This window comes from Squalius cephalus (genome assembly GCF_949319135.1).
Source record: "Squalius cephalus genome assembly, chromosome: 18".
In the NCBI taxonomy this organism is placed as follows: Eukaryota; Metazoa; Chordata; class Actinopteri; order Cypriniformes; family Leuciscidae; genus Squalius; species Squalius cephalus.
Window position 1 is genome coordinate 31,765,866 of NC_137139.1, and position 12,345 is coordinate 31,778,210.

General features: G+C 37.4%; 2 protein-coding genes across 2 annotated transcripts in view; both read right to left on the reverse strand.

Annotated features, from left to right (window-relative positions):
* vstm2la (V-set and transmembrane domain containing 2 like a) overlaps positions 1-2,729 on the reverse strand; it is an 80,212-nt gene extending 77,483 nt beyond the window's left edge. The window contains exon 1 of the mRNA XM_079850056.1: positions 2,446-2,729. Within this exon, the coding sequence (XP_079706182.1) occupies positions 2,446-2,563 (118 nt within the window). The 5' untranslated portion in view covers positions 2,564-2,729. The remainder of the gene's footprint in view (positions 1-2,445) is intronic.
* A 5,058-nt stretch (positions 2,730-7,787) lies between these two features.
* The window catches only part of ctnnbl1 (catenin, beta like 1), a 61,858-nt gene continuing 57,300 nt past the window's right edge, over positions 7,788-12,345 (reverse strand). The window contains exon 16 of the mRNA XM_079850031.1: positions 7,788-8,194. Coding sequence (XP_079706157.1) covers positions 8,106-8,194 — 89 coding nt within the window. The 3' untranslated portion in view covers positions 7,788-8,105. The remainder of the gene's footprint in view (positions 8,195-12,345) is intronic.

Consider the following 12,345-nt stretch of genomic DNA (forward strand, 5'->3'; position numbering starts at 1 on the left):
TAAATAAAAACTTTTCTGATGAACTTTTTGAGGATCTTAAGATCCACCGATCAAACTTTGAAAAATGAATGCTTAAAATCAACATGAAACCACATTCACAATCCAAAAACACAAGATAGTCAACGAGGATTTAGAAAAAAAGGAAAGAACGGCACTTGATTTTTATAAGACCAGGAAGCGTTGTCGTGTATTTTACACAAGAGAATATTGAATTCATGTTGACTACCACATCTTGAAGACAGGCAGCACAGCCATGACTCCAGCAGAAGACAGTCGAAGGATAACCGGATGTTTAGAAACACTGTGTGTGTGTGTGTGTGTGTGTGTGTGTGTGTGTGTGTGTGTGTGTGTGTGTGTGAGTGTGAGTGAATTAAAACTCTATTGGCGTAGAAAATGAGATTCCTCTTTCCGCTATTGCTATTCATCTGATGTGTGCTGCTCTGCGGCGAGGTCTGCGCTCTTTGTTTCATTACTGTGAGGTCAGAGGAAAACAGAGGTTTTAAGATGTTGTTGACATTAATTAAGCCTCGTTACCACAGGCCATGGCATTCCCAGCGGCAGGGGAACTAATGCACAGGTATTGAACACGAGCACGGTAAGCTGTCCATCACTCCAGAGATGCTGGAACCAGCTCTGTTTTAGATCATAAATGAACAATAGCACAATCAGGTCGAGCTAATTGGGTGAATCTCACCACAACATGGCCAGTCAGAAGGGAAAAACAATGCAGTTTTATTTTGCATTAAGAAAATGGAGTCTATTGTTTTGCATTATGACTATTTTCCAGACAAACAAGCCTTCTTGAGTAGAAAACCAATGGACTTAATGGGCCTTAAATTCATATCTACCCATGAACACTTGGGTGAATCAACAAATAATGATCCTAATCTTTCCATAAAACTATTTGAAGGAAACAGTCTTAGTTGTATTCCAGTACAGTCTGATCTTGCCAATCGTCCACTATAAATCCATCCTAAGATCATACAAAAGTCCAGGCCTCCATGTCATCAGTGCACATTCAGATCCGTTTCCCAATCCTACTACATCGGCCCTCTTAATATTCCTCATGAATATCAGCTCTGATCACATTCTGCCCTTTAATTTCATGGTGAGCGACCCACAATTCAGCGTGTGAACTCTTTCATCATCATGATGCATGCCTGGGTTCATCAGCAATGCTTTATTCATTGCATTAGTCATCTATTGTTCGTGCAATTGAAAAAAAAAAAAAACTTCTTAAATGAATACAGAATAGGCATTTATGAAATATCCATTCCACTTCCCAATGCATATACTATAGTTTGAAGAATGTTCGATATCCAGTCACTATGGAACAAAAAATGTGAGTCTAGAAATACACATAATGATTTTTTTTCTAGTTCTTTTTCTGATGCAAATAAGAAATAGTCCTATTTTTGAAATCACATGCAACTTAATTTGGCTAAAAAGGAAGACATTTTAAGTTCACTATGAAAGCAATGCAAAGCAGTTCCATGGTATAACCAATAAAATAAGTGAAAACAATATGAAGGTATGAATATGATAATTATTAACCAACATCTATTACCACCAAATTTCAAACATGTTTTCGCAGACACTACTATATCAATACAATGGCATTCTTTAAAACAACTAAAACCAAATAAACACCATGAATATGGCAATCATATCATTCAGTATAGTTAATGTTGAAGTACCATGGTCCTTTTTTATCAAAATAAAAAGTAATAGAATGTAAACATCTTATTTTAACCATTGCAATTCCGTGTTTTTGGAGACTATCAATATAATATCGCCTCTACGTTAATTATTAAATTGCCTTTAAAACACTATTATCATCGTTGACCCATAGTACTTTTTTTTTTTTTTTTTTAAAGGTTCAGGTTCAAAAGCCGCAGAATGATATTTCTGGACATTACCATAAAGCTTATACCATGGTATTTTTGGATATAATACAGTAACCATTCAGTGCCACAGATAACACCATTAGTGAAACAGAACAGCCACAGGACTTTGGTTAAAAAGCCACAGAATGGAAACACCATGTTTTAACTATGGTAATACCATATTTTAGATTAGTCCAATATATAGGCTAATGGTATTGTTTGAAATACCTTAAAGGACCTTAGTAGTAGCCTATATGAATATGTAGCCAATTACCACCTAATACCAATGATGGCAATAGCACGATATTCGTTGAAGTTGTACCTTAAAGTACCATGATATATAAGGTAATTATTCAGTATCATGATATCACCATCAAATACCATGGTACCACCTGTCAATAACCACAGTGCAGTTGTGTGGTCTGGTCTGAGATGAACTGCTCTGCGCATCTCCATCATTGTTCCGTTTACGCGCGTTTCGGCTTCAAATTACACCCGTTACGAACCTCAAACCCGTGAATCTTCGAGTATAGAACCGGATCGATCCCACAAATCTTACCGTTACTGGAGATGTGGTTCTCCACGTCGTCGCTTCCAGCTTGTCTGAGACTGGCACTAAGTTGGATATAGAGTCCCATACAATGTAAACTCCTCAGAATCACTCCAAACGCGCCCATCACTGCTCCCTGTAAAACACTCTCTCACATCAGGTGAAAATATACGGCTTTAAGAGATAGATCCAGGTGTGGTGAGTGTTTACTGGTGGTTTTTGTCCCTTGTGGCAGCGGCAGGAGAGGATGAGAGGAGGCTGTGTGTGTTTGCAGTCGCCCACTGATGCGATTTGATTCTCCGCGAAGAGAAACTCCCCGGATCTAACCAACGCGGCGGAGGGATGCAGCACCGGGAGTGGGAGTGCGGCGGCTGTCATTAGGCAATTTCAATCAGGCGGAATAATATTACGAAGATATTTTTACAGTGAAGCGTCGCGCAAACGGTCAAAAATCAACGGTCATCCCTGGTGGCGGTAAAATTCCAGTTGAAAATGTTTCTGAGGTAAATGTAACTTATTGAATGTTCAATATCCAGGCACTATGGCTAGAACAAGAAATGTGAATCTTGAAATGCACATGATTTTTTTTTTCTGTGACTCAAATAAGAAATAAGCCTATTTTTGAAATCACAAGCATCTTAATGCAAATGGCGTATAGCGCAAAATGGTCAAAGATCAACGGTCATCGCTGGTGGCGGTAAAATTCAATTTGAAAATGTTTCTGAGGTAAATTTAACTTTAAATGTAGAGGGCTTCTCCGTAATCAACAAGTATGATATTGTTGGCAGCAAAATAATGAATTTTTTTTCTGCATCTTGGACTGAGCACAACTGCTGCTGCTTACTCCACATTCTATTACTGAATACTGCCTATTTTATAAACATATTGTGTAAAACAATATTTAATATGGAATGATAAACATTTCAAACAAGTGTTGTCCAACAAGTCGTATGCGTTACCTCATGATGTGGAAGGATGATTAATCTGGGTAGAGGAACCGTGCCTGACTGGCTGATTAACAGAAGTGATTAGTCAGATAAAAGGGATGGTTCACCTAAAAATTAAAATGTCATCATCAACTAACTTTATGTTGTTCCGCTTCCAAGCCTGTATGACATTTGTTGTTCCTCACAAAAGATGATAATATCTCAGAGAGGCAAATATTTGAAATGACATGAGGATGAGTAAATGATTTTTGTGCAAATTTACCGTTCATTTACATTGTGCAATTGTGCATATATCTTTAATACATCTACATTTTACAATCATTACATTGTTATAACTATCAACTAACTATAATAATCACTGCACGTTAAATGCAAAAAGTCAAAAATCATACTACTGATTGAATGAGTAATTAAATAATGAAAAAACATTACCTCTAGGCCTTTCACCCGGCTGAAAATGGAAGGTGAAGTAAAGCACATTGCATTGTGGAACACAATAATCAGTTAAAAAGCAGAAAATGCATCAACAATTGCATATAATGTATTGCACACAGAAAAATTATAGTAGTATGCTATTCTGAACATGGTCAATGATGTAAAGGTTGTTTAAACTCAATACTTAACACAAATATAATACGTACAGAATATTTAGTTGTATATACCAAACTTTTACTCAAGTAAAAAATGCACAACAGTGATTTTTTTCTTCTCTCTTTAAGGATTGTGAGAAAAACAAAAATGCATTCATGACATTTAAACCCAGAAGTTTGACAGTTGAATGTGACTAAAAAGGCCAGTGGTTTTCATGCCTTCACAACATGACAATTGTCTTAAAAAATATGGCTTTTGGTTACTATAAATGATATATATATATATATATATATATATATATATATATGTGTGTATGTATGTATGTATGTATATGAAAGTACAGTACCGCTGTATAGCCTATGAATATGGTAAACAATACTATATAGAATATAGGAGGCACCTTGACACCTCCACTATAAGATAAAAATCATTTTACATGTTTTTTGGGAGATAAATACTTAGGGAATGCAACTATCAACTTCTTACTGACCTACTTACTGACTTCTTACAGACTAAATACAACCTTTCCCTGTGACCTGCACAATACTGGGACTATAAAGTGGAAATAAAAGAACATTCCCGCCACAGGTTCGTATCAATTTAGCCGATGCAAAGAGGTGAAAATCAGCACTCGCCGAGCTCAACTCAATCACTCATAAAAAGACAATTATTCCGAGCTCTCTGGGCTGTGAAATTGCTGTTGAATCACCGTTAGCGCGCCGGTGTCATAATCACTGATAAGAGATGCGTGCTGGGATACCTGCCCTTCCCGTCAATTCAAAATGCAAATAACGATCCCAAGTTTTATATGGGTGATTTCAGAGGAAGGGAGGGTGGAAGCAGATGTTGCTCTGCGTGAGTCGTTGCGGCCTCGGCAAACCAACCAGACGAAAGTGATTGGCATTTGCTAGCGACAAGCTTGGCTACGGTAATGAGCATGTCCTTGAAGCGCGCCAGGCGCTCGCCCTGTTCTCTACTTACCGCTCATTTGCATTGCAAGTTTGATGCGTTGGCAGAGAGGCATCAATAATGTTCTCAGCACACACTATTCATCATGATGTACAATTCAACAGATGGGTAACTGTCGCACATCACCTCCCCCAATTGTCGGGATTCCTCTACAGTATTTACGCCTCCCTCTCTCTGAAAACCATCTCCCTGGTAACAGCGAGAACTAGCGGGAAATCACTGACCTCCAGAGACGCGGGGAAATACAGAGATCTCACAAATAAAGCTGTGCTACGCCAATAGAAGCACGGAAAGGACAGCCAGAGAATATTTAATATGCCAGAAGCATCAGCCGGGAGCGGGGAAAAGTGGAGCTCCTCCGAGGACAAGGCCGATGGATAAACAAAAGAGAACGTGCGGAGAAAGAGTCGGAGAGATAATGACTCTTGTGCACTTGTCCCGGGGATAAAGGACAGGGAGTTATCACGGAAAACGACAACGGGCCGGAAAACAAGGGCCTTTGACTGGTTCAACTGGTGCATGTACAGTCAAACCAAAAGTTATTCAGACACCTTCAACATTTCTCACATTATCAGTTTATTCGCTATAGTTCAGAAAATGGTAATAAATTATGAGTTATGAACTCAGTTGATATTTCACTGGTTTTGTCCATCCTTCTGTTAGACTGTCTCACTGATGAATTATGATGAATATCTGTCAGATGTTAAATTTAACTACACAATTACATAATACCAGTTTAGCTCAACCAATCACCAAGCAATGCTTCATTTTGTTCAGTCTGTGTGTGAAAAGAGCATTAGCAATTAAAGAAAACACACTTCAGCAAAACATGATCAGGTCAAAGTGTCTGAATCATTTTTGGTCCCAAATTTGTATAAATGTCACTGGTAGTCACTGTATGAAGAATTTTTGGGTATAATACATAACAGTTTACTTTATTTTGCTCTCCTCACATAGTGTCCTGCACCCACTAGTAAAAAAAAATACAAAAAAATAAAATGATATCTGGTGTCTGATTGGTTTTTGTTTTGACTGTAGGAGTGCTTGGAAGCCGGTGTACGGCGAGCGATGACCACAGGGGCCTCGAGCTGTCGATGTCTGATAAAGTGCAGCTGTAATGAGACTGAGGCACTTAATTAGCTGGAGAAATGCAGCGCCACGTCAAACGAAGCCGATTCATCAAGGCCCCGGAGCCACACGAGATGTTTTTGTTACTACAATAATAATTTCCCTTCATAATGTCTGTGTTAAAGCGGTGGCCCTCCAGTGAGTATAAATCCAACGTAATGGCCCCCCGTTCGCCCTGTCGAAGAACTCCTCTGGATTGATTAAATTTGGCTTTAGAGCTTTAACAATCATTCTCAACCTTCAGCTGAAGACTGTCCGTACCGAAGGAGAGCTTAGTAAGCAAACTGTCTCTATACGGCAGAACGTTTCCCTGGCCGCCAGGCGTACATACGCTAACCCCCGCGGGAGAGAGAGAGAGAGGCAGGGATTGTAAATTAACAAGGGGATGTAAGAGAGGTTTGAAAATGAGAGAGAGTTGTAGCATCTTCACGCTAGCTCAGCAAGCCTGCTATTAGCAAGGGATTTTGAATCTCTGGCTCATCGCCACTGGACAAACATCTAATTAATGGCCATTAGAATCACAGCAGCCAATTCCTCTAATGGAAAGAGAAAGATCAAATCTACAGCACGGAAATTAACACTTAACAACTGCAACATATACATACATACATATATATATATATATATATATATATATAAAAATATATATAAAAAATATATATATTTCAGCAAATAGATATTGTTTGTGTAAACAACAAACGAAACAAATTGTTTAAAGAAATTCAGTAGCAGATCGGTCAGAATTTAAAATAATTTAAAATAGGGATGCACCGATATAAACAAAATTTGGCCAGTACAATAACCGATAATTCTTTATATTTGAAAGGTGAAAACTGATATATTGGCCGATAAATCTAAATCCAAATTTTTATATAATCTTTGAGAGCCTGATTACAAAAACAAAAGTCTCACTATTAACAGCCATGTCCTAAGCACATACATATAATGTTCTCATTATAATTGACAGACTTGCGCTGCAAACATTGCACTTTACTGTATTTCCTTTTTTGAAGTGATTCAAATCATATTTCAAGCAATTCAAAACCATCATACTTGTTGGCTTTAATATATCGACCAAACTTTCTTATCGGGTCGATAAAAATAACATTAAAAATGAACATGTATCGCCCAATGCCGATATATATCATGCATCCCTAATTTAAAAGCTTTATCCAGTAAATCACAACCAATTGGAAACATCATTATGAAAATATATTGGTCAAATGCGGGAACCCTGAAATGTACCTTCAGAAGATTGGCTTAGCTATTAAGAAGCCAAATATAATAATTTTTGGAAATCCAGAACTCCTTGTGGTGAGACATTCCCCACTGAAACTAAACTAAGAGAATAAAGAAAATTAGAAAATGCCGATATAATGAGAAAAATGACAAAAACAAATCTTTGACTAAAAAAAAGCCACATACAGTTTTTCATGGCCAGTAAAATCCACCAGAATTGTTTTGGTTTTTTTGGCCCCTAGATGCATATAAAGAGACCTATGATACCTAAATGATAAACAAAAGACTGAAAACATAGATTTCTTAGCTTAATTAGCTTACCTCAGGAGCGCTGGAGTGGAGAAAAGAGTCATAAACATTACATTTTCCTAAATGATGTTTCAGCACCAGAGTTGTTCCCTGCCTGAACTGGTCCAATGAGTCATTAAGTCTTGTGGAAGGTGATGTATGAAATCTAGCAAAGGAAACAGCACCAAGAAACCAAAGCACAAACTTTTATTACAAGAAAAGTTAAGTTGTTCTGACACAAAATATCCATCCTTAAAAAAAAAAAAGAAACAACTATAAACAAACAAATAGTGTCAGATATCAACAGATACAATAGCGATATCCAATCTGCCGGGATACAATCAGCCCGGCAAATGTTAAAAAACAGATTTTTCCTTCTCAGCTTCTTTAAAGAAGTCAGGACAGGATGACGATGAAAGTTAAAATCCACATAGAATCACATAGTCGTCAACCATAACACGGAAAAATGCTACAAAAAAAAAAACACATCAAGCTCCAGCCGGATTTTTAGAAAGTCTCAAGTAGTTCCATAATCCTCTTCTGCTCACTTTCCTTAAACTCCTCGCTCTTGCCGTCGCCAATATTTTCTGCATATTCTGGGAAAAAGAAACGGGATGTTTAGTCATTTGGATGAATTTCATGTACACCAGCCATCCCTTGCCAAGAAACCCTCGCTAACGCCGTCTCAAAGGAGAGGCTGCATACTTTAATCCCAAAAAAAATCAAAGTGAGAATTTGTATCCTTGAAAGTATTTTAAAAAAATATTTGTCACACATCACTTGACAGCCCACCAGAGTTTATTTTCAGACCTCCTTCGTCATGCATGAGCTATGGAGGGAAAAAAGACTAGGCTTCAGTCTGCAAGTTTGGGGTTTGAGGTACCGGGATTTAAGAAGTACCGTTCTTAAACGGGCAAATAGCTTTAAGATCCGTGGCCATTTGATGTGTGCCTTTGAGAGCGTGTCCTTCAGTCAGATCAAATCTGCCGTTTTGACTGAGGTCCGGCTATTTCGGGACACTCCGGTTTCTTGTAACCTGCAGAGAGCTGGAACTCTGCCCAAGAAATCATAGGGCTACAGACGTTACGATAAAGGCAGCATATGCTTAGAACGAGACTTTTATGTGTGCAGTGAGGACACTTACAACACTCCTCGACTGAGCTTAAGAGACCTTATTGTTCTCCTCCACTAAAGCTCTGAAATGGCATTAGCATCTGTATTTAGACTCAAAAAAGCCAGTTTTGACGGTCGTCAATGAAAAACGACTTGAATTTCAGTCTGTTGTTTCTGTTCTGTCACTGTTTCTTCAACACAAAAAAATAAGAGCATAAGAGCAGTAAAAAAAGTGTTAATTGTCATTTGTCGGACAACAATTTCTTTAATCTATATCTTGATGTTTTTTGGCTCTTCTAGAACAGGTTTTCCTGCTTGAATGTTGATTATTTCCCCATATTCTCCATTGTTGCAGCTCCTCTCTTCCCAGTCTGTCAGTAATGCTCTGTTTACTTCCTGTCTCTATGAAGCCCCTCCTTCTGAAAAGCACACTGTGCTCTGATTGGTCGGCTGGATCAGTGTGCTGTGATTGGTCAAGCGCTTTGAGTGTGTTTTGGAAATGTCCCGGCCCTTACCATAACCGCCAGTTTAACACACTACTAACTAACTCAACCAGGCCACGCCCCTTTATTTTGCATATTAATTATTTAAATGAGGAATATTGTGATGTGTTCATTTCCGGGAAGAAAACTCAAGACTACAATTAGGGTTGGGTATCATTTGAATTTTAATGATTCCGATTTCGATTCTGCTTATCGATTCCGATTCTTATATATTTCTAATTTCGATTCCAATAAGGTTAAAAAAAAACTATAAGCTTATAATAACTAATATAAATTCCAAGCATTATTAAAGACATGTAAAACACTCAGTAATTAAAAAACAACAAATTAAAAATTAGGATTTTTAGATTTTCAGTTATTCAGGTACAGAAACTAATGAAATGTAAAATAACACTGCACTTTATAAATAAAATACATTACAAATATAGTTACAAAAGAAAAGTTATTCAGTCAAGAATGAGTGAATTTTCTCGTTGTCTGTTGTTGTTTGATCAGTGCTATTATAGAGACGGCAGCAGGAATATTAGGCTGCTGTCACTTTAAGAGATGCACAATATAGTAACACATGCCTTCAGACGAGTCGCGCTTGAATGGTTTAAAATCATATTGAAATGCTCACAAAGGAATTCATAAGAGGAATCAAAATTTAAATGTTATAAAAGTACTCAATTCCTGACCTCAAGTATTAGATTCCAGAATTGGATACCTCAAATATGGCTTATCATTTGAAACATGTAAGTAGTAGCAACTTTGCCTCTCTCTCTAACGTTAACCTAGATAAGCTAGGTATGCGCTATTATAAGGCGCATATCCAAGTGTTTGTGTGGAGTGTGGAAGCTAAAGTACTAGTGCGTTTCCGTTTACTGCATGACATGGAGGCGCCGGCGCGATCACTAGCATTTTTTTCTGATAACAGCGGAAACAACTTAAAATATTCCGTCATTTTAGTCATACAGATAAGAGTAATACCTCATTCGAAACTATTTTAATTTGTGCAAACTCACAATAACAACAAAACGTTGTGCATTTGTAAAATAAAGAAAACAAACCAGATGCACTTTCTGCCATCTTGGTTTTCAATAACAATGAACCGAAACTCAGCGGAGATAGACCTAAACATTACACACTCAAGAACCTTGAAAATGTTAAAAAGCATAATGGGCACTGTTTAAAGATTATTTATTATGGCACTTTTGCGTTAGCATTTACGTTTATGATGCTTTACAGATGCTTTTATCCAAAGCAACTTGCATTGCGTTGAATGTACAGTTTACATTGTAAGTTCTTGCATTTGCTGAGAATCAAACCAATGACCTAGACGACAAGCTCTACAATTTGAGCTATAGGAACGCCTATATTTAAAATAACCAGCATTGATAAATCGTTCACAATAAGACCAGGAATGTGCATTAAGAAAGGAAATAGGGTCCATTTTGATTTCATGCCGACTTCAACAGAGGGTTTTTGAGAAGTGTACACCACAAGCGGCAAGCGTGTAAAGGTAGACATGCTCTCACATTAACAACAAAACGTTGTGCATTTGTAAAATAAAGAAAACCAACAAGAAGCACTTTCTGCCGTCTTGGTTTTCGTGAACTGGAGCGCGTCACAAAAATGAACCGAAACTCACATTACACACTAAAGAAACTTGAAAATGTTAAAAATATATAATGGGCACTGTTTAAAGATTATTTATTATGGCACTTTTTTTGCATTGGCATTTACGTTTATGCATTTGCCAGATGCTCTTATCCAAAGCAACTTGAATTGCATTGAAGGTACAATTTACATTTTTGTAAGTTCTTGCATTTGCTGAGAATCAAACCAATGACCTTGGCTATAGGAACGCCTATATTTAAAATAACCAGCATTGATAAATGGTTCACAATAAGACCAGGAATGTGCATCAAAAAAGGAAATAGGGTCCATTTTGATTACATGCCGACTTCAACAGAGGGTTTTTGAGAAGTGTGCACCACAAGCAGCAAGCATGTAAAGGTAGACATGCTCTCGGATTAGTTTCTAAGCCCTGCTCAAGCCCTGGGACAGAGGATCAAACCCAACACTAAATAAATAAATAAAGCAATAAGAAAAAAAAGAAGCTAAGTGGCACATTAAAACAGAAGCCCGAGGGCTGGAGAAAGTGGCTGGAAAAACACAGAGGGAGGCTTGAGGAGTCTGCATGCCGGATGATCTGAGAGGATTATCCATTATGAGCTGTGAGATGCTGGAAACTTCATCCCACTGCAGAGGAGCTTCCCACTGATACCAGTACACACACACGCAAGGTCACGCGCGCAACACAATGACACACTCCCTGTGACTCAAACGTGGCCTTGAAGTGTGTCGAGGCTTTTGTAGGCGTTTTCATTTCAGAGTTTCTGCAGATAAACCTGGTTTCGCCAGTGATCTCCTGCGTAGAAGCGGTTTTCTATCTGGGAAACAGGCCATTAGCTGAAACTATAGCAGATTACCAATAACACCTGACAACAATGGTAGAAATGCTGCGGCTTTGGCTCAAATCTTACACCAAAAAAAGTTTTTAAAAAATAATTACACTTTTTGTTTTTTAGCTAATGCACACACATTCTACAAGAAGATAGATAAAACAATAGATATAATGATAGATAGATATAATGATAGATTAAATAGAACGATAGATAGATAGATAGTTAGAACAATAGATAGACAATAGATAGAATGATAGCTTGTCAGAACGATAGACAGACGATAGATAGAACGATAGATAGATAGATAGAACGATAGAAAGAGAATAATACAGATAGATAGAACGATAGAACGATAGATAGATAGATAGATAGATAGATAGATAGATAGATAGATAGATAGATAGATAGATAGATAGATAGATAGATAGATAGAAATAAAACGGACGGACGGACAGATAGATAGATAGAACGATAAATAGATAACAGATGGATAGATAGATAGATAGATAGTTAGAACGATAGATGATAGATAGAACAATAGATTGTCAGAACGATAGACAGACGATAGATAGAACGATGGATAGATAGATAGAACGATAGAAAGAATAATACAGATAGATAGATAGATAGATAGATAGAAAACGGACGGACGGACATAGATAGATAGATAGAACGATAAAT